Source organism: Prionailurus viverrinus, chromosome B2 (assembly GCF_022837055.1).
Source record: "Prionailurus viverrinus isolate Anna chromosome B2, UM_Priviv_1.0, whole genome shotgun sequence".
Lineage (NCBI taxonomy): Eukaryota > Metazoa > Chordata > Mammalia > Carnivora > Felidae > Prionailurus > Prionailurus viverrinus.
Genome location: NC_062565.1, coordinates 105,232,801 through 105,256,396, shown reverse-complemented (window position 1 = coordinate 105,256,396; position 23,596 = coordinate 105,232,801). Strand labels below are relative to the sequence as shown.

Below are 23,596 nucleotides of genomic sequence, written 5' to 3'. Positions count from 1 at the left end.
CTCAGCATCTGTGTGCTTGTTCTTTCTGCTTAGAACGCTACCCCCAGACATCTACATGGCTTGCTCTCTCACCTCCTTTAAGTTTTTGTTCAATGTCACCTTCTCAGTAAGGTTGGCTGTGTTCATTTTACTTAAGTCAATCATCACCATCCCCTAACTCCCTTCCGGGTTTTATTTTTTCTTTATAGCACTAATAATCTTCTAATCTACTATATAATTTACTTATTTCTTTTGTGTGCCTAGCTCCATCCTCTAGAATTAAGCTCCAGGGGATCACTTTGCTTCCTGCTATATCCCTAACACCTAGAAGAGTGCCCAGCTCTTAAGAAACATGCAAAGATCATTTACTGAATAGATTAACTAATGTGTCAAGATGTAAACCTTTAAAAACTGAGGGATAATTATGTATATAATCATATAACTATACAAACATAACTACATATAGAGAAGTGATAAAATTCTTTGTGTACCAAGACAAACCCTTTGGAGGTAAAATGTACTACAACCTTGACCCTTTCAAGGTTACGCAGGGCAATGATTACGGTTTACTGACAGCTGGCACCATAGCCTCTGCCTTCTCAACCCTCCCTTGAGCACAAAGCTCGCACTATAAGTGAGAGGTACTGCTGTGCCCCTAAGTCTTGCCACGTCCTTGTTAAGGTGCCTGGCCCACCTCAGATCTCACTCCTCACCCAGAGTATCTCATTTGGTTTCCCAACAGTCCATGGATGGTTTGCCTGGGTTTTTCTCAAAGCCTTTTTCTAAACGCCACCTCAAAACTTTCAGCCCATTTTACATGGGGTTAGACATTCCACCACTTTTCCCATCCACTCCTGCCCAGACCGGGCAGGCCTCTCCTTCCACTGGCTAGTTGTCTTGGTGCTAAGACTTTCACTGAGGTTGTTCTGTTTTGAAATTTAGAGTGATTCCCTTCATGTCCCTCCTTTTAACTATATTCCCAAAGATTATTATTATTATTATTTAATGGTTTGGTCTAAGGGCTTTATTAATGCTGCTATTTACAAATAAAAAAAATTTCCTGTACTGCTGGCATTTCTTTTATCTGGAGAATTTAAAAGAATAAAGATGCTTTCTAATGAATTATTATTTCTTGTACATCTATACCACTCCTGTTATTTTGTGCTAAGTATCTTATTATGGTGAGTTTCTATACATATATAAAGTGTTACTACTAGGAAACAATCTTTAAGGAAAAGAAAAGCTTTACTAAACTGCTGGAGACTCTGATAACTGGGCAGAAAAGAATAAGCACTGGCCACAGATCCACAGGCCAAAAAAAAAAGTGTCCTGCCAGAAATACCCCAAGTCAGAGCCTATAATATGGCCAGATATTTAACGTTTGTGTCTGTATGTCCAAGGTCATGCATGCTTAACTGGATATCTTGGTGAATATCCAGTTGACTTGACTGTCTACATTTCATACTATCTTTAGCATCTGGGAATCTGGCCCCATTCTCCACATCTCCTAATCTACACATATGCCTCTCATATCTGCCCTACCCATTTCACCCAATCTCTGCTCACAGCCAGGTCCCACCTAGCTGTTTCTTTTGGTCAAACCTGATGGCATTCTCTTCGTTGAGCTGGATGCTGGAGAAAATGCCTTTTGTACTAATCCTTTTGTAAACTTTCTTCTCAGGTCTAGTCCTAAATGAATGTGGAGGCTAGATGACCACTTGTCAGGCAATTCCTGAGTTAAACGAGGCAGGGGAGGGGGACCAGGTGTTCATTCTACCTCAATCCCAACTATAAACCTGAGGCATCAACTTCTATCTTACCTCTGCATATCTACCCACTCACTCATCTCCAATCGACCCTTTAGTAAAATCCTTGCTGTTGATACTGTGGACTTTTGCCTCTTTCCAAAAGTATTCACTTCTTCCTTTATCACCTATACTTTGGGACAGTGATATATCTTTCAAATTTATAGGGAAGACTGAAATTATCCAGTGCAAGTATAATGTCCCTAAACTTATCTCTAATCCCCAAATGGAAAGAAGTCACAGAGACTGCCATGCTGAGAAGAAGAAAGAAATGCAAAAGATCCTTTCAGAAGACAGGGACATATTGATATCCCAAGGCTCTTTGTGGCATGTCCATCACTGTGACTATTCAGGGAATGGTGCAGGTCTAAGGCAAAGAGGAGACAGAAGAGCCAATGAAAGCCTGTTGTTTCTCATATAGACCTACAGATTCCTCCCCTTTCCCACAATCCTTTTGGCACACCATGGTCACCGTATGGTAGACTCAAAAGATCTGACTTGGAATCTGTTATGAGTTGAACCATGTCTTCTAAAAGTTCACTAAGTAAAAGTCCTAATCCCCAGTACCTCAGAAAGTGACCTTATTTGGAAACAGGGTTGTTGCAGATACAATTAAGATAAGGTCATACTGGAGTAGAACGGGCTCCTAATGCAGTATGACTGGTATTTTTAAAAAATAGGAAATTTGGAGACAGAGAGACACACAGGGAGAATGCCACATGACGATGAAGGTAGAGATAGGAGTGAAGTATTGCCAAGTCTAGGAACACCAAAGATTGACAGGAACCACCAGAAGCTAGCAGAAAGCCGTGGAATAGAGAGTCTCTTCCATGGCCTTCACAGGAACCAAACTGATCAACACCTTGATTCTGGACTTCTAGCCTCTAGAATTGTGAGACGATAAATTTCTGTTGTGAAAGCCACTCAGAAGCACTTTGTTACAGCAGCTCTACCAAACTAACACACAGTCCTAGCTCCACAATTCTCTCATTTCTAAAGTAGAGGTCGTATTTCTTATATCTGAACCAGAGGCTGCTATAAACAACAAATATATATAGCGCTTACCAAATGCCAGGAACCATGTTAAGTATTTCACATGGATTAACTCATTTAATCTCACCACAGCCCATAATGTAGATACTAATATCATCCTCTTTTTACAGATGAGGAAACTGAGGCATAGGTGGTTGAGTATGTTACCCAAGGTCACATAGGAAGCGAAGGAGCTGAGAGAGAAACCCACAGGCTGACCATACTACCTACAAAACAAGTATCTTTGTAAACTACAAAATTCCTTACAAATTAAAGAATCACCATTATACCACCTTCCTACTCAAGAGCCTCTATTCCAACAACAAAACAAACAAATTTCTCATGCAAGAGCTTCCATAACCTAACACTTACCTACCTTCATTTTATCACTCATTTCTTCCCTATGCAAATTCTCTCTTCACACTTACCTGCTCTTCCTTGAGTACAACTCACATTTTGTTCTTTATTCCCACTATCACTCTCTTTCATGGGGCTCCCCCTCTGTGCTGCTCCACACCCGACCTCTTTTCTTTTTCAAAGAACACAAGGTTCTTAATGAAGCCTTCCCTGGCAACTCCATCCATAAGTGGTCTCCCCTGTGGCCTCATACTTGCATTGTTCAATATTCTTTGAGAAATCAGAAATAATGCCAGCCAAGAAGATGCTTACAACACCATCTTAGAAGATGGCAAAAGAAATAAAATTCTTACACACACCACTAAAATAAAAAGGAGGACGTATGCAAGAGAATGACAAAGTACTACTGAGATTTAGAGAAGTTAACACATCTGGCTAGGGTGGAGAAAGAAGGATGTACTGAGAAGGGAGTACCTGAATTGGACCTAAAAAGGTGTCAATAAAAATGTCTATAGCTTTATATGTGTTTACTAATGTATGCATTTAGTACTAATTGGTCTTTTCCTATAGTGTCATGTACCACTGACTACATGCAATACGACCTTCAAGAAGTACTTGTGGAAAACAATGAAAGAGTAGATGCAGAATGAAGAAAGGAAACAAAATGTTATAGGAGAAGTGAATTCCCACGCTTCTCCCATGTTCTCCCCAACCTTCTCCTTTCTCAGCCACTCCCTTTCTCTGCTGACTCCTCTGCCAGTGCTTTGGTTCAGCTGCCCTGTTTGTGATGCTTTCTCCCTTCCCCTTTTTGGCATAAAGTCCCCTGAGGCCCAATTCATTCTCCGCTCCTAGATGGGTATTCTCTGCCCATGTAATCCTACAGCTCTCTCCTTCCTGCAATTCTACTGCATGCATTCGGCCCTTTTAGCACTTAGTTGTTCTCATAAAGTTTCATACTTGATTATCCTTCTCCAACCAGACTTTATAGCTCCCCAAGGCTGGAAACCCATGTCATATTTATTTTGTATGTTTCCCCTCTTTGCCTCCACACAGACGTCCCTTCAAACACAGAAGTACCTGGCAAATACTTGCTGAATGACTAAACCCTTTCAGTATTTCTATCGCTAAAGTATAATGTTCTTTCATCTAACTCTCCAGGTTCAAAAGTACACTGGAAGAAGTTATATATCAAAGCATTCATTCCCAAGTAACACAGACTTATCTCTTCTAAAACTTGCAATCACTGAACCAAACTTCAGTGGCTTCACCAACAAGAAAAAAAAAGGTGTAGGCACACAAAGAAGGATCTGTTATATAACCACCCTGATGCTGCCAGCTCAATTCAGCTTCTTTAGGCACAAGATTTATCATTTTATGGCAACTTAGTAGTATAAATACTATACACATTGCTTCCCCAAGAAAGAGATACTGAGTGGACCAACTTAACCTGAAACTTGGAAGATGAAATCCAACAAGTAGAAGTGAAATTGAATTTGTAAAGTTCCCACGTTCCTACAGCAGATACTCAAAATACTATTAGTTAATTTGAATCTTATATGGAATAATTCTATACAAGTCACAGTAAGTCTAAAAATGTTAACGGTGAAAATCCTAGAACTCAAATGGTTCTAGGTTATTAGAACACATGGTTATTAACATGTGATGAATCCAATCTGAACAATGCTGATTTTCTCAGAGGAAACAGAGGTGCTTAAAATTTCACACCAGTGTTTAAAAACATTTTTTAATGTTTATTTATTTTTGAGAGAGAGAGACAGACAGACAGAGTGCCAGCGGGGGAGGGGCGGAGAGAGAGGGGAGACACAGATTCTGAAGCAGGCTCCAGGCTCTGAGCTGTCAGCACAGAACCGAACACGGGGCTCAAACTCAACCAACGTGAGATCATGACCTGAGGCGAAGTAGGACACTTAACTGACTAAGCCACCCAGGCACCTCTAAATTTCACACTAATGTTTAAGAAAGGACAAATTGGGAGTATTGCATAAAAGCAACAGATTGGTTCTTATTTTGCTCTCTACTTCTACTGGGTTTCTCAGTAGAATCAATAGGCTCTAACTTGTGGAAGACTTAAAAGTAAAGATAAAGGAGGGAGAGAAGAAATTAACCTTACCACCAAAGGGGCCAGCAAAAAGACACTTGTACCTAAGATAACTCTGCAGGTTTTTCAGTGCTTCCAAGAATCAGAGTTGTCTTTGAAAAGGGTCATGGTGAAAACATTTCAAAACTGCTTTAAAACCATGGGCTGTAAAAGTAAGTTGAAACACTTAATTCCAATTGCCTAAGACACTGACTTTGCTGGGCTTCACTTCTTGCCCAGTGACCCAATAATGGCTGAGAGTGCTTTTTCCAACACCTAATGTCGCATCCAAATGAACCTGCTTTTAAGATAATTACATCTTAAGGACTAATTTTAATATTGAGAAAAAACAGAACCACCGGCCTGACACCACAGAATCAATTCTCTTGGAGATTCTATCTTCCTAAAGAAAAACGAAATTCACATTCTGTTTTTATAAATACCATTATTATTTTTAACCATAAATACTGTAATAAGAAGTCTGGTAAATGAGAAAAGTTTCCAGACTCTTTCTGACATAGGCAACCTCTGTATTTTGACCAAATAACTGATGAATGCCCCATATGTTCCTGTGGCCACTACTGACAGTCTAGTTATACTATAAAAAATGGAGCAGAAAAACAGAAAAGATATTACTGAAAAGCCCAAATGGAATACTAGAGTCTGATGCCAAAATCTTTTAAGGTTTTCTAGATTAAAAAAGAAGTGTGGGGAAAACCGACCTGTTTGGGGGAGAACAGATTAAGCAGAGAGAAGAGGAATTTTCAGATATTACAATGTGTACCTGAATAAAGGCTGCGGGACTCTTACACATGATCAACATTTAGCCAGTGAGCAAATACTTTGTTCTAATAAACAAAAATGCTAAGTAGAAACTATGAAGGCAACTTGTGTTTCAAACACAAAAACTGACCATTTCTTCTATATTCCTATACTTAAATCCTTTTTAATTCCTATGATTTTCATATCCAGATGAGCCAAACTCATAAATTTAGAACCTGAGAAGACAAAAGCTAATATCCCTCCAGGACGGCCTCACTTAAATCTTTCTAAACACAGAAAAACTCAAAGGCCTCCTTCAGAAAGCCATTCTAAAGGTTAAAACATTCAGAAAAACTTCCCTGTATTTAGCATAAATCCCTCTTGATGCTTGCTGTAAGTCGATTTCCTCTATTTTTTCTTCAGGGAAGATGGAAAACAGCTGTTCAACATTCCCTTTCAGGCTACTTTTTCCTTCCGGCCAGGCCCATTCCCCCCCAGGGAGAAGTGTAAACACTGCAGGTGATTCCAAAATGCAGCTGGCCCCCAGGCTGCATGGTTGGTGAGTCTGGCCCCTTTTGTACCTCCTGGAATGATATCATTAAACAGCAAAGGCCCCAAGAAAAGTTCTTCACCAGAATTTGTGGAATTCTAGAAATCCATTACTTACAGTCTATTCTCAGTAGACTCTAACAATAAAAGTGCTGTTCAAGAAGAAAGAATTACAGTCAGAACTGTGAAGAAGGTAAGCAGTATTGTCCCGCAGCCAGGCTGTCTTCACTACTGCTCTACCCGGTGTGTCAGGGTGTTGAGTGTACCTTGGCATGGGACACTTTTAAAGTACTTGGTGATTTTTATCATGCAATTCTTGAGTTTCTTGTCACTGACGCAACTTTCTGGATGCAAGCTAACTTTAGCAATGCAATAACCCTTTCCATACTTCAACCTAAGGGAGTGTCTTAATTTTTTAAAATTTAATTTAAGGAAGCTCCACATCCAACGTGGGGCTTGAACTCACAGCCCTCAGATCAAAAGTCACACTCTCTACTGACTGAGCCAGCCAGGCGCCTCAGGGAGTATCCTAAATCAAAGTGTCAATCTGTAGTCTGTTACTTTTGTAAATGAGTAATTCCTGCTAGATTCACAACATAATCTGGAGATTACTATGTTTTACACTAAAATTTATACAACCAACCTAATGTTTTTACCTCCCACTTCATGAATTGCTAACAAATACCCCCATTTTTCTTGCAATAGCCATTAGACTCCCAACAGTAAAGCCAGTATATGGCCTGTGTACTTCATCAATAAAAATATTATAGACCCACAAGCTTGGTAAGCCCATTTCCTTTACAAATTCCTTTTAAGAGTTATGAAATGCTGATTCAACTTTGTTGTGGTATAACATCTGCATGCATTAAGTGCCTTTTGCTTAGTAGCTAAGTTTGTTACACATGAGAAAAATGCAGAAGCATTGATTTAATCAACAAATACAAATTTACAACGCTAAGCCATCTGCGTATGCAATGAATATTTCAAATAGAAAGATTTCAATGACAGCAATTTAACTGATTGCGGACCTATTCAATTTCTATTAAAGAGCAATGTGTACCACTTTAAACACACACAGGGAATCCTACTAGGTTTCTCTGGCTACTTTTTTCACATTAACTGGGGGAAAGAGAGGCACTATTCATTCCTTAAATAATATGAAAAAAATTTGGTGGGGTTGGGGGGCACCTGGGTGGCTCAGTCTGATGTCTGCTCAGGTCATGATCCCACAGTTCATGGGTTTGAGCTCCACATCAGGCTCTCTGCTGTCAGCACGGAGCCTGCTTCAGATCCTCTGTCCCCTCCGTCGCTCTCTGCCCCTCCCCTACTGGTTCTCTCTCTCTTTCTTTGTTTCAAAAGAAATAATAAACTTAAAAAAAATTTTTTTTGGCATGCAGACATATACGTTCAGTTGCAAACTCTCTCTGACCCTGTCTAGTAGGAAGCAGATGGACACAAATAACCTACAGTGGATACGTCGTATATATGTTAATTAACTGTATATATGCCTTCTATTTTTTTTTTTTTAATTTTTTTTTCAACGTTTATTTATTTTTGGGACAGAGAGAGACAGAGCATGAACGGGGGAGGGGCAGAGAGAGAGGGAGACACAGAATCGGAAACAGGCTCCAGGCTCTGAGCCATCAGCCCAGAGCCCGACGCGGGGCTCGAACTCACGGACCGCGAGATCGTGACCTGGCTGAAGTCGGACGCTTAACCGACTGCGTCACCCAGGCGCCCCATATGCCTTCTATTTTTTAAAAACAGGACCATACTTACCTGATGGTTATAACCATTCCCAAATATAAAATGTCAAACAAACTACACTTACTATCAGTATGTTTATAGTTCTACCTATTACTGAAGAGGCAAATCTGTTCTTTCAGGAATTGTTTACTAACATTTGATGACACCAAGTTCATGCTTACAGAATCTCTCAAAGGAGTTGAAACAACTAGAAGGAAATCCAGTGGTAATCTTAACACACATTAAAACTCACAGTGTTATTCTGAATTAAGAACTGAACAAACTATTTTATTCAAGAAATAAACAGATGGCTTCAACTCTCTTTTCTTCTCATGCCAAATTAAAATCATTCCCTTTTCTCCTTTGTGATCTCCACCAGGCTCTGCAAACACTCTGCCTCCTGCAGGTTTATACTCTTCTGGGCGTCTGAAAGAGGATCTGGATTCCACACCCTCAACAGGCTGGAGCTTGCCTTGAGAGGCAGGAGCAAGCCACGCCATGGGTAAAGCACCCAAAGACCTGAAGTCAGCTAATGAGGACTGAGCGGTGAGCCTAGGGCTTTGCAGGAATTCGAGAATTAGAAGAGAATTCCATTCCCACAATGGAATCCTTACAAAGCCCAGAGTGGAAGTGGAGGGAGCTGTAGGAAGGGGGTCTGTAAAAAGCCAGTGTACAGAAGTCTGGAAAGCACATAAGCATTTGACAGGAGCTGACAGTCCCTGGACAGTAGTGAGTAGTAAAGGAGATAATAAACTAGATCTGTAGGAAAATGAAATGTAAGAGTCTTTAATAACATGCACTTGGAGTCATAAAGGAGCAAAGTAGAATTAAATGTGTAACATAGTTTCCTCTCATGTTTAAGGTAGACCACTAATTACTTGTAAAATGATTGACAAGTCTCTTACCCTCACAGTACTTTCATTTCCACACCCCTAAAATGAGGATAAGACACCTGCTCTATATCACTCTCCATTTCCACTATGCTAAAATATGAAAATATAAGATTTGAAAAAAATTTTAAAGTACTAAGCAATTAAAAAAAATTTTTTTTAATGTTTTATTTATTTTTGAGACACAGAGAGAGACAGAACGTGAGCAGAGGAGGGGCAGAGAGACAGGGCGACACAGAATCTGAAACAGGCTCCAGGCTCTGAGCCGTCAGCACAGAGCCGGACGCGGGGCTCGAACTCACGGACCGTGAGATCATGACCTGAGCCGAAGTCATACCCTTAACGGACTGAGCCACCCAGGCGCCCCCTAAGCGATTTTTAAATGCAAGTATTAGTATAGCCATATGATCTATCAGGGACTTTTCCGTTCCTTCAATTGTCCACACACATATGAATTTGTAAGCAAGAATTTATTAATCCTAATGGCCCCTCTTGACCTAATACATTCCACTAGTTTGAATCTTTTCTGTAACACTTCTCCACTGCGAGCTAACCAAACCAATCTTCTATACGAGACTAGAAGTTCTTAAACAGTAAGTTTAGATGGGCCAGAATATGGGACTGAGTTTATTCGGTAACAGATTTTCTTCAAAGAACAATTACTTCAATTAAAGATATTATCCACTTAATGCAGAGTTTAATTTTTAAAAGGGAATTTCCTCTTAGAATTGGGCATTAGAGTTGGCAAGACTTTTTGAAATTCATCCATTTCCAATTATTGCTGTCACCAAATGGACGCATGGATCAGTGCCTCAGGAATCTGGGATTTTTAATCTCTATTTCCTATTCTGCCACTACTAACTCACCAAATGAATTGCATGGGGAAATAGTTTCTCTTTATGGTACTCTGGGCTTATACACTTGCCTAATTGCTATGTTGGGCACTGATTCTAGGTTTAGAGAATTTTATTGTGTCATCCAAACATCTGCTGGTAATTTGGTGACCCCCAGTTAGGGGAAGATAATGTAATTCCAAGATGAGAAAACCCTAAGGCATCAGTAACAAGAACTGTTCTGTCCTCTGTTTGCACACACTCCTTCAGAAGGCTGATGCCCATCGAACCTCATCACGTGCCCTACCCAATCCTTCAGAATAGTAAAGGTCCAGCCCCTTTCAGTAAATGAAATACCAATATCCACCACGATGATGTTCTTCACCTCCTCAAAGACCTGCCACAAACACATCCCAGGACAATAACAGTATTTCTCTGTTTCACTGGGGAGGAAGGGTTGAAAAAGAGTAAGAATACCAATTATATTTTAGACTCAAACATGCTAATGGTTAAGTAATACTTCATATATGCTGCAATGATGAAATGCTAGTCTTTTACTAGTTCTTTACCCCCTTTGAAAACATTGATTACTGATATACTGAAATGCAAATTTAAATATTTTATCCTTTATTCCTTTCCAATCATTGCTGTAATTGTAATACTGAATGGGAATAATGTAATATCATTCACACAACACAGTGTGATCCAAAGCAGTACAAATAAATACCAAAATAATCCACTAAAGAGTACATTAAGATATATATAAATATTTTATTATGTAATCGCAGAATGCATTTTCACCTATGATACAAAATACTTTTTCAGAAATTAAATAATCTTTAAAAAAAAAAAAAGCACAGCAGGGGAGGGTGCCTCGGTGGCTCAGTTAGCTAAGTGTCCCACTCTTGATTTTGGCTCAGGTCATGATCCCAGGGTCATGGGATCAAGACCCACATCAGGCTCAGTGCTGAATGTGGTGCCTGCTTGGGATTCTTCCTCTCCTTCACTCAAGGGCAAGCATACACACACACACACACACTCTCTCTCTCTCTCTCTCATTCTCTAATTAAAATAAATAACAGACAAACAAAAACAAGTACTGGAGGAGGAAAGACATCTGTAAAGTTAAGAACTTCATGGATGACCACCATGTCCCCTCCAGGCAGCACTGCAAAATACTGAGTAGCCAGACCACAAATCTCATTGAAAACCTGTATTTGCTAATCTGTGGACTAATTTTATAAGTCACTATAATGGTCCTGACCTCATGTGGCCAACCCAGCTGACTTCTCACCAGGTGTCTTCCCACACTAGGCCCCTAACCTCAGAGGGAGGAACATTAAACAGCTTTCACCCAGCAGAACCAGCAAAATCCTAATAATCCTCAGGGTGGCAAAGGCCTATACTGTTTGTTGCAAATTTCCCTTTTTTTGTCCAAATTCTTTTTTTTTTTTTTTTTTTTGGAGAACTCCCTTTTATTTGGTGACCGTACTATCAATACTTATTAATCTGAATGTAAAAATGTACTTTGCAGGCCACTGTTTTTATTTAATTAACCAAAAATTGATGATACTGATACTGACATGATATGCCCATCAATGGACAATGACACTTCCCAAGCTCAAACTCTCAGGTGCTTTTTATTTATGTTTTCTCCCTTTCCACGTTGGAAGCTTCAAGAGAATTAGGGCAGTTTCTTACACATCTCTGTATATCCCCTCAATTACCAGCAGTGTCTTGCACTTTTTGCTGTACTCACACAAAGGGGTCACTAGATGCTGGAGGCATTAAATTTCATCTTTTCTCCATTTATACTAAAACACATCTAAGCTACACACTTCATAAAAGGACTTGTGCCTGTATGGTGAACTTGAAAGAAAAAAGTTAACACATGACAGACAAATGGTCAGATAATCCTGTATTTTATTCTTTCATGAGCATTACATTTTTGTGATCCCATTTTGGGAGTACTGTCTGAACATTCTACCAAATACTGCACATATAGCATTTCAGAGGTTATCACTTACTAAGACATAAACAACAACAACAACAACAACAACAACAAAAACCAACAAAAAAACTGAAGGGGACTCCCGAAAAATTAAATTCTGTCAAAATTCTAAGTGAGAACGTCCATTCTCAAATTTAATGTATCATTAACTAAGCCATGACTAACAACAACAACAAATTTAAGAACTTCATTACACGAAGATCCCTAGAAATTAAAAGTGTCACTTCCTGACCTAAGGAATTCCAGGTAAACTAGGCTCACCTCCTGCTTTTAAAGCAGTGGGTTTGGTTTCAACCTTTAATGCCAGCCAGCCAGCCTAAGCGGAGGCTGCTGCCTCAAATCAGCGATGAAAACGAGAAAGTTCTCGGGTCACAAACTTAGCTCGGATTCCAGCCGCGACAGATCTCGAGCCCATGTGGCATTGCTTACAGAGCTTCCCAGCCTGTGAGTCAGGCGTCCCACCACCACCACCACCACCACCACCACCACCAGGAGCTGCCTGCGAGTGAGGTTTACCCACAATTTCTCCCGGTTCGGGGGAGCCAAGCGGCGCTGGAATCCAGCATCTGGGGAGGTGGGGGGGGGGGGGGGCGCTCGGGACAGGCTCCCCGGGCTTCCGCAGCCGCACAGAGAGGCTACCCGCGCCGGGGTCCGCACACACGACAATCACCAACCCCTCCCCAACTAGCAGGGCACGCAGGGAAAGCAGGGCGCGAGGCTGTGCCACCCAGCCGGCCGAAGAAGCGGGAGCCCCGTGGGCTGGCCGGGAAATCGCGGCGCCGAGGCACCGAAAGCGATCTCGGGGTCCTCACCGTGCGCCGACTCTGCGCTGGGCGCTCAAGGGCTGGGAAGGGGCTAGGAGCTGCCCGGACGCGGGAAGCCCACGGCGCCGGCTCCACGCCTCGCGCGCCCTCCAGCAGCCCAGCCGCGCAGGGCCCGGGCGCGCAGCCCGCGCCGCTCCGCGCGGGGCAGGGGACGTGGCTTTCCGCCTCCCGCCGGCACCCTACGACCCGCCCGAGACCCCGGAAGAAAGATGAGCCGCGCGGGGCCCAGAACGGCGACCGCCGCCGCCCCTCCGCTTACCGCTCCCCGCCGCGGCTTCGTCCTCCCGGGCGTCGCCTCCCCAGCCTCGGCCCCGGCTCCGCGGCCCCCTCACTCCACGGCGCCCGGGCCCCCCGGCGCCCTCTGAGCCGAGCCCTCAGCGCGCCCGCCGCGCCTCGGGTGCCGGTGGGCGCCGCGCCACGGGATGCGCCGCTTCAGCCTCGGGCGGCGCTACTGCGAGCCGAGCGGGCGGGTGGGTGAGGGGTGTGGGCGAAGGAGGAGGAGGAGGAGGGCGGGACGCGGCGGGCGCTGAGGCTCGGCTAGAGGGAGGAAACCGCAACGTCACCAGAACCCGGGGAGGCGAGATGGGGAGGGGGAAACGGGGACCCCCTTCCCCGCCGGACCCCGACCTCCGGCCCGCCCTCCTTCTTCTCCGCTCCTCCTCTCCTGGGACTCGCGGCTCGGCGCTGAGTTCGGCCTTCCCCTCCACTGGGGCCCCAACTCCAGGCACCCCTGCCTTGCCGGGCCTCTTTGGCTCCAACTTGCTCTCGTTTCTAAGTGACCCACACGTTTCGGGTTCGACTCTGGAATCGCCCCGAACAGAAAGATACTTTTGGAGGCCCAGAGGGGAGGAGCTGATGCTTCCGTCCAGCCCGGGGAAGGAAATCGAGGAAAACGCGGAGAACCTTGCTACCCGGGCTGTTGCCCACTCCCCTCCCCTTCTCCACAACAGTTACTCCTCCTTTCCTCCAGCATTTGGTTTTACTCTCAGAGAGTAAGGGAGGAAATCACCTACTTAGACGCAGTTCTCCCCTTTAACTGCACTAACGATCTTAAGATCACTAAAGCCGAAAGCACTGAACCCCGCAAACTGAACGGATTTTAATCATCAAAGGTAAAGGGGTCAGGGACAGAGCCGTTGTATGCAGTTTTTACCTTAACGCCCAGGCCCGCGTGGCGGGGAGAGGGAGGGAGTAAGAAGGAGAGGACAGAGATGTCTTATCCAACAGTTTTTCAGGTGGAGGATTTGTAACCTTAGTAGTAGTCGTCGCCGTCGTCGTCGTCGTCACAATCCCCCTTGGAGAAGTTTCCACTCTTTTCTTAAGCAGCCACTGAGCGCAGCCTGGTCTAACCTGGCTCCAGGGAGGTGTTCTAAATGACCTAAGGCCTAACTTGCTTCCCTCCGTATTAGCGTGTAATCAAACCTACCAGAGCCAGGCTGTACAAAAGTGACAGATGTTTACCCATTCATTAGAATTGGAGATGTTTTACCTGAGAGCAGTGTCTTTTCTTCGTTCACTTCCAAGTGCTTTGTTTGAGCTCTAAAGGGCCACCTCCATTTCCCCTGTCCTCGCAGGTTCTCAAGACCTTCAGAGAAGTTTCCACCAGGCCACATTAGGGAAAAAAAGTGGATGTCTCCTCTTATGCTTCTCTTTTTCAGAAAATGCATATGAAGAGAGATTACTTACCAACAGGTCAAGAGGAAGTGGTTTTATTAAATCTTTAAATGTTCACACAGGTAAACCACTGTTTTGCATAAACTTCCAAAAGGTTTAAAGGTGACCTGTGGGGCTGAGAAGAAAGGACTTTCTAATTTAGATCCGGCTGTAATCTGGTTTAAGTGCTTATCTTGCAGTTTCCTACCAGAGGCCTTAGAAAACTTACTGCAGAGCTTTAGTTTCCTCATCTGTAATGTAGAGATACAATCCCTCCATTGAACCCTTATACAGAGGATACAATAAAAATAGCTAATATTTGAGAGTTACGACATGCCAGACGCTGTGCTAAGGGATTTAAATGTATTAATTCAATTATTAGGATTAATTGTGAAAGTGCCTAGCTGTAAAAGGTAATCCAGAAGTTAATTTCCACTGATCTTCTCAAACTTGGGAGACACTTTAGAAAAAGCATCTGGTTTGATTTATTTAATTTCTCAACAAAGTAGTCATCTAGTTCAGTGTGTTTCCAACCTAGATCATTAAATTAGCAGAGGGGCTTTGATAAAAATACTTTTTTAATGAGGGCTCCATACCAAACCAATAAATCAGAATCTCTAGGGGTAGTAGTATCTAAGCATAAGCATTTAAAATCTCTTCCCAGGTAATCATAATGTGCAACCAGGATTTAGAACTCTTCAAAAGTGTTAGTACCCGTTGTCATTTGCTCCCCTCTTCACCCCCAGTTTTGCCTTCAATTGATTGGAATCTGTTTCTGGATAACATCTACTCTTGCAAAGCCTGCCCCCCACCCCCCACCCCATACAACAGGCCTCGAAGATCTGCCATTCTGGTGTTTTCCAGGAAGCATCTGGCACATCAGTTCCACAGAAGAGTGCTTCAGTGTGCCTGGGTACCTACCACTCCATCAGCTCTTCCTCATCCTTTCTGAAGAGCTCTCGGAAGGCAGTTTCTTTTGTCATCGTCCCTCTCAAAATGTGACCCCAACAATAAATTCAAGGTTTCATCCCAAATAACACAGAGTAAAAAAATGGTTAATAGCTTTGTTCTAATTACGGTATTTCCTCAAGTAAATCCTGTGGGCTCTTATGGCAGCAGTATTACCCTGATGACTCCTATATTACAATCCACTAAAATTCTGAAGCAGTCGTCTTTTTCACAACTGCCCAGAAACACACCTTCCTGACCTATACTCATTATTGCTGGTGTTCATCACTTAACATGTGATTGATTCCATTAAGTTTGATTGTGCTAAGTTAGACCTCTTCTTCTAGCTTGTTGACATGTTGAATATCACTGATGTAATTGAGTAATTCTACCTTCCAATTTTGTCTTCTGCAAATTCGGTCTGTGTGCCGTGTCATCATTCAAGTCCTCATTCCCAGGCACTTTCCACTGCCAACTGACACTGAATCAGCACGCTGTTGATGAATAGTCTCATCAATGGAGAATCCATGTGTTACTTAATTATATTTTCTTTTGTCGTCCCAGAGCAGCAGCTAATGTGCATGTGTGCGTGGTGTCTTTGTGGAAATTAGTAAAAGTTACCCACCCTTACCCAGGCCAACAGATTAGGAAAAAGCAATTTCTACCACCCAGATACAGCTGAAACAACAGATGTGTTTTGTCTATTCGATGTCCTTGCTCTACTGGTGTAGCAATATTGTCAAAAAAAGGAAACAACTACTTAGTGAATTCTTGTTAACTTCTGGATTTCTTCCTTTTCTAAGTGCCCAGATACCATTTAAGAATTGGTTTGTTAATTTTGTTCAAGATCTGTAAAAAGCCCCTTGTCTTGGCTTCAGGAATCTCGCGGCTTCTTTTTTGAAAATTGGAACTCTACTTCTCCATCTCTGGTCCTTTACTGTTCATCTCTCTCTGTGCCGATTTGAGATGAAAGTGATTATTTACAAACTCTTGGCTGAGATGTAATTTTTGGAGACGAGAAGTTAAGCTTTATAGAACTAGGTTATTTCCTCACAGATTCTTCACCTAAGTTTTCAAACTCTTACAATGTTCATTTCACTCTTTCGGTTAGAGGATTATTTTTTTCATGATAAAGAAGAAAAAAGGAATGAGTTCTGTTTGTCATCTATCTCGAGTAGGTGCATTCCTTCTATGTTCTTTTTGTCTGAACAAAACAAAAAATATATATAAACAAAATAAACTATATTTTTCTCCTTAGTTTATTTTTGGCTCTAGCCTAATGGACCCCAATTTTATGGGGCTGTTAAAAGTACATGGTTTATGTTCTCTTGTTTAATTCATTAAACTGAAATTTGCCCTTTAGGTTTTACTAACCAGCCAGCTGGTCCGTGACTGTACAATTGCCTCAATCCTTGAAATGCTTCTTTTTTTCCTCCCTGAGGCCAAATTAATCTATTTGTAAAACCGCCTTATCCTGCACCTAAAAGATTCATCCTTGAGTCACTGAAAAGGTATGATCATTTTGGTTTGCTCCAGCCTGACTGCACTTGAGGTGTACTTAGTAATAGTCTTCAGTTTCCCATTTCTGAGCATTCAGTCCTGGCCAAGATACCCACCAGATGTTTTCTCCAACCCCCCATACTCAGGCCCGCAGTCTCCCTGACTTGTCCAGTGCCGACCTGCCCCCTCTCCATTACCTAGACTGTTCTCTTGCTACTGCTTCACCTCTAGATGACTCAAGCTTCCTGAACTTAGTTTCCATCAGTAAAACAAAACATTTACCTATGTTATTAATCATAACTGAGTGGCACCTTCTCCATCCTCAGTCACAACTGAAGGCTTTTATATATAATTCTTCTACAGGTACATATCTCCTGGCTTCACAATCTTCTAATAGATCAAGTATGCCAGCCACTTCCATATGTATCTCATTTTATCCTCACAGGCATTGATGTCAGCATTACTATGCCCATTTAAGTGGAAACAGGCTCAGAAAGTGGAAGTGAATTTCCCAAGCTATAAATGGCTCAGACCACATAGGATTAAGTTTTCTGGTGTCAAATACAGGCTCTTTCCACTAAATCATTTGACCTGTACTAACTTCATATCTAAAACCCCACTTACGGTTTGAATGTCCTCAGGTGAAAGTTTTTCTCCATTCTCAACTGACTTTTGAAATAGATGATTTTTATATCACTGATTTGTTTTAAACCACCTACAGTGTCCCATACACCTACTAAGTTACAGCACTATTCTCTGAAATTTAACAAATGATTATTGATACTTGCCACATGAATGACTGAAATTAAGTTTATTTTTTTGAGTCATGAAAAGAACCAAAAGTGGTTTAAGTACTTAATATTTTTCTTAAGCATGGCTTTTGAGAACTACAAAGAATGTTTAGAGTTTAGAAAGCTTAGAAAATGGATGTTTATTGAGGCTTGATTTAATTTGGTGATTCCTTATAGCAGGAGCTTGGACAGTATTTAATCTTCTTTTTACCAAACTCTGGCTTCTTCTAGAAAAGTGCAATTAAGGAAGAATTGCCTTAAGAAGGTTCTGAGGTCAGGTTCATAGCCCAGGAATCTGATTGCCCAATGTCCAAGTACTATTACACTGTGTTATTTCAAGAAATAACCCAACTTCTCCCTTCATGCACCCCACTCACAGTCTACTCTAAGTTGTTGACATTATGCCAGATTTACATTAGTTTGGAAGCCAAGCCTTATGGGATTTTACACTAACATATTCAGGAGGATAAGGAATTGCTTTGGCAATGTTCCATTATAGTATTTCTAACCCCATATTAGCATCACCTGGGGGAGTACCTAAAACACAACAATGCTCAGGCTCACTCTCAGAAATTCTGATTTAATTCTTTCTAGGATGAAGCCCCAGCATCCCATATGCTGTTAAAGACACCAGATGGTTCCAGTGTGCAGCCAAAGTTAGAACTGATGCTCCATAGCATTTACAACAATCTGGGGAGCTTTGAGAACTTCTGATGCCCAGGTTGTAGCCTGGACTAATCAAAGCATACTGACTGGGGCATTTAAAGCCCTGTGATTCCAATATACAGAAAGTTTGGGAACCACCGTTCTGCAGAAGTTACTAAATGGGCACTTGAACCAAAGGAAGCATTAGATTTAGATGTTAATTCACCACATTTGCACTGGTTTAATAATTATATACAATATTGTGAAGATTGTTTTTTATTTATAACCAGTTCACTAATATATTTATTTCTAAGTACTATTGTTGGAAATGCAGCTTGGGGAAGTAATACTTGATTTCAGTATTGGCTGAACTAGTTTAGTTGTTTTCGGATTGTTTCAAGTTTCTGCTGCCCAAGTGCTAAAAAATAATAAAATACAATGAAACATTTAACAGCTAGGCTATTCAGGACTTTGTCTTCTGCCAATGAGATTAACTGTATTAAGCAAAGAAAATCTTGGCTGTTTTGCATTTATAGTATCTTTCAGATGATCTTTTGGGTAATAGGAATAATTGCCACTTTGCTGATGTTAAACCTAAATATGTAATCCAATGACATTTTCTATACCTTTTTTCTAACCTAACTCCAAAGAACAGATTGTTTCCTCTAGTTCTAGTTTTTATCATTTTTATAAATAATGCCATTTTGGAGTGGCCATTTTTGCTCTCCGTGGCCAAATGGAAAAATACTGGTGTTTTTAAAAAAATGCTAAAACAGCAAAATTTAAAAACCCAACTAAAGTCTAACAGAGAACCAGCATTTCTTAGAAGCACTAATCATCTATGCAAGAAAGAAGAACACTTGGAATAATCATATGTCAACCCTTTCATTTTCCAAAGAAACTGAGGTTAGCATAGGTGGTGATTGCCAGTTCCTGCTAATTACTGGTAGAGATGGGAAAAGAAGTCAGGCCTCCTGGTTCCTGGCTACATGTTCTTTTTCCCACTTCTCTATGCTGCATCATTGGCCAAGAAAATGTAACTAACTTCTCCTTTTGAGGTTCTTGTATTCTACATGAGCTGTGGCAATTTATTTAAAATTTTGAATTTGCATTCTTTCTATTAACAAAATGTGGATGCACAAGGAAAAATAAGCTTTATTTTTGGAGAAAATCAAATGTCTACTCAAATATAAATGTAAGTGGATGGCACCCTTTGTTTAAGCATTGTTAAACTAGATGCTGTATGTTACATTTCCCACTGACATGTGGGTGAAATATGCTCATCACCACCTACTTAACAATTGCTATCTAACCAAGTTCCTGACCTTGAGGTGAGATCCTCAATAAAGTTTAACCTCAGTAAAGTTTTACCTCAATAAAGTTTGAGTCATTTATCCTCATTACCTCACTATACCTGGAATTTTTAAGGCATTCAAAAGTTTTAACAAACTTTCATGTTTTTATTGCATGAATCAATTGTCTACATTTCCTGCTATTATATAAGAAGGATAATGCTAGATGGCAATGTTTCTATTCATAGTGGGCAGATTACCACTACAGTGTGAAGATCAGCCACATGTATGTACATCTATACACATATGTGTATACATAATGCACACACACACATTTTATGATCAGTCATTAAGCATGTGTCAACAAATAGCAACTATTATGGAACACAGAACACAGAATACAACATTCTTGGATTGTACTGCAATGAAAAAGCCACTTAAAGTGAATCTGCCTGAATTAAACAAATTAAAGTTGTTTGGGGGGAAATGAATGGGTCAATGCTGGAAATGGAGAGTGTTGAGTTCTAGGACTAAATCTTTCACAATCCAGCATGTGACCCCAGAAGAAATTTTTTCTCCTCCTATAAATCTGGAAAATTCAGCAATAGCATACATGATAACTAGGGCAAACTGCTTAACCTCTTTGAGTCTCGGTGTCCTTAGCTGTAAGTTAAAGCAATTGGCCTTGATCAGTGGTTCTCAGTCCTGTTTATATATCAGAATCACCCAGGAAACATTAAAAAATAATAACGTCCTGCACTACCCTCAGACAAATTGAAACAGAATTCCTGAGGGATGTGGCTTATGCTAGTAGTACTCAAAATGTGGTCTAAGGACCACCAGCATCAGCATTACTTGGTATATTAGTCAGTTTGGGCTGCCACAACAAAATGCCATAAACTGTGTGTCTTAAACAAGAGAAGTTTATTTCTCAGTTTGTGGAGGCTAGAAAGTCCAAGATCAAGGTGCTGGCAAGTTCAGTTTCTGAGGGAGCTCTCTTTCTGTTTTCTCACATGTGTCCTCATGTGGCCTTTCCTTGGGGCATGCATGTATAGAAAGAGCTCTTTCTCTCTTCTTCTAAGGCCAATACTCCTATGGGATTATGACCCCACCTTTATGACCTCATATAAAGGTAGTTTTCAAAGGTAATTCAGGTTAATTTATTTTTGTTTATATTTTTTCTTTATTATTTGTATTATATTACAGTATTGTAATCATTTTATATGAATATTTTTGGGTTGGAATTAATTTTTGGAATTAATCATCTGAGTTTCCATTATTTCTTATGGGGAAATTCGCTTTGATATACAAGTGCTTTAGATTACAAGCATGTTTCTGGAACAAGTTGTGCACACAAACCAAGGTTTTACTGTATTTAGAAAATCTCAAAAAGGTCATTCAACCATATAAATAAAGGAACTATGAGTATTTCTTAGTATTAAAACTTATGTTCTGAGTTATATAATTTTAAATTCTCTTTTGATATGAGGACATAAATGGCTAAAACTGTAGATGCCACTTCCCTCACAAACTTATAATAATAGTTGTATACAAATGAAGTTTTAAAATATCTCAAATCACCAGAGGTATGACCAGTGCATTTAATTATGTCAGCACAAAAGTTAGCACATAAAAGTAGAAAACACAACCCCTTGATATTTTTTCTTTTCTCTTCCAGGCACATGAAACAGTTAAAAACTCAACAGTTAAAAACTTCAAACTCATCAGAGAGAGACAAGTAACTAACGAATGAAAACTAAAAATCTCCATAATAGTCCTAGGGTTTAATAGGAGAGTTATTAAGAATAGTATTTGAGGGGCATCTGGGTGGCTCAGTCAGTTAAGCATCTGACTTCAGCTCAGGTCATGATCTCACAGTTTGTGAGTTTAAGATTCGCATTGGGTTCCATGCTGACAGCTTAGAGCCTAGAACCTGCTTCAGATTCTGTCTCTGTCTCTCTGCTCCTTCCCCACTCGTGCTCTCTCTCTCTCTCTCAAAAATAAATGAAGATTAAAAAAAAATATTTGAGTAGTTGGCTTAATTAGAATTCTGTTCTGATAAGGCTAAGGTGGGAACATTTCCCTTTTTTTTTAATGTTTATTTATTTTGAGACAGAATACACATGGCGGGGGGGGGGGAGCGGTGCACAGAGAGAGAATCCCAAGCAGACTCCACACTTTCACTAACCATGAGATCATGACCTGAGCCGAAATCAAGAGTCAGACACTTAACCCAGACACTTAACCGACTGAGCCACTCAGGCACCCTGATGGCAACATTTTCACACATATGAATATGTTAAATATCCATACTGGTGGTCACAAAGCAACTGGAGAGTTAACATCAAACTGATCCATCTACTCTGAAATCCATACTCTGTTGGAAGGGGGCTAATGGTGTCACCTCTGTTTACAAGTCCCTCAAAAACTAGCTTTCAAAGATTTTCTGCATCTTTAAATAAGTAAACATTACCAGGGAAATTATAAGTAAAATGCTAGAGTACATGTCAAAATGTAACTTTCTTTCCAAATGCAGATACAGGATAATATTCCTTCTCTATAAGCAAGTTTTTAAGTAAAACATAATTTGGTAGCGAGTTGTTTGAAAACAATGCTGCCACGTGAATTCTGTTTTTATTGGATGCTGCTAAGAATGACCATGGCCTCACAATTTAACCTAAGAGATCTTGCTTCACAAGTCAAAGATATCATTTTATGAGGAAAGCAAGCTATATTAACACTTAGAACCACAGACAAGCTGAGATTAACCAGTGCTTAAGGGAACAGGAAATATTATGGAATTTTGATTTGTAATAATATTGCAAAACTACCAGCCGTTTCCACTTAACTACATGACCTGTTATATATACTGTATTGAAATGAAAGATCTGTATCACAGTTTCTATTTTGAGTGTGAAAGAATAGTACTAACTTTTACATGTCCCTGACCTATAAGATGTCATTCTCTGTAAGCTAAGAAGCTTCTGAATGCCACTAATATGAAAACAGTATTTACTACATATAGGAAACAAAACCTATGACTATAGTAGCCAAACTAAAATTATAAATAGGAAGATATATTTAAATTTGATCATGATGGCTTACAACTACTGAAATCCACAAACTGATAACAATGGTTATTTTTAAATTTTTTAACGTTTATTTTTAAGAAACAGAGAGACACAGAGCATGAGCATGGGAGGGGCAGAGAGAAGGCGAGACACAGAATCTGAAGCAGGCTCCAGGCTCTGAGCTGTCAGCACAGAGCCCGACTTGGGGCTCAAACTCACAAACTGCAAGATCATGACCTGAGCCGGAGTTGGCTGCTCAACCGACTGAGCCACCCAGGTGCCCCAACAATGGTTATTTTCAAATTGTATTTTACTACTAGGAAGCTGAGCAAAATATACTGTTCATATTCAGTGAGGAAATTGTTAAAATACCATTCTAAACATAAAATTTTGTTTCTATTGCAAGAAGCATTGTCAGAACTGTATGTATTTTCTTAGTTCAGAAATCCATAAGCAAGTCTTATTTGCCAGCTTTACCAGAAACTGAAGCAGAATATGCCTGTGTCTTTCTTTTCCCAATAAGCAGAATAAATGTAATGAAGGATAAGTCAGAAAATATAAGTAATTTTTGGCCTCCATATTTGTAGGTGATTTTTGTTGCTTTGATATTGAGATGGCAAATGATAGCTCAATTATTCTGGATCAACAATTTAAAAAGTACCATATTCTATATCCTGAGTGGGTGAGTGAAGTGTCAGAACTGTATAGGGAAGCAATATTTCTCATGATACCTTCTCCTTCTGCTTTTACATATTAGAAAGTTTTCACTTTAAATTTTTGTTAATGGTTTGGTAGTCCTGCTCAGAAGTA

The 23,596-nt window shown here is 40.7% G+C and overlaps 1 protein-coding gene and 1 long non-coding RNA gene across 5 annotated transcripts in view; one reads left to right on the top strand and one right to left on the bottom strand.

The window, feature by feature from the left end:
* The window catches only part of DSE (dermatan sulfate epimerase), a 99,953-nt gene extending 85,432 nt beyond the window's left edge, over positions 1 to 14,521 (bottom strand). The window contains exon 1 of one of the 4 annotated variants that reach the window (XM_047860753.1): positions 14,376 to 14,521. In XM_047860753.1, the coding sequence (XP_047716709.1) occupies positions 14,376 to 14,499 (124 nt within the window). In that variant the 5' untranslated portion in view covers positions 14,500 to 14,521. Of the gene's footprint in view, positions 1 to 13,145; positions 13,670 to 14,039; positions 14,121 to 14,375 lie in introns of those variants that run through there. The other 3 variants (XM_047860749.1, XM_047860751.1, XM_047860750.1) reach the window with 3 other exon arrangements.
* On the top strand, positions 13,669 to 15,664 carry LOC125166746 (uncharacterized). The gene is made up of 3 exons (XR_007152522.1): positions 13,669 to 13,998; positions 14,545 to 14,622; positions 15,404 to 15,664. It is a non-coding gene; the product is annotated as an uncharacterized LOC125166746 (long non-coding RNA).
* Positions 15,665 to 23,596: the final 7,932 nt, after the last annotated feature.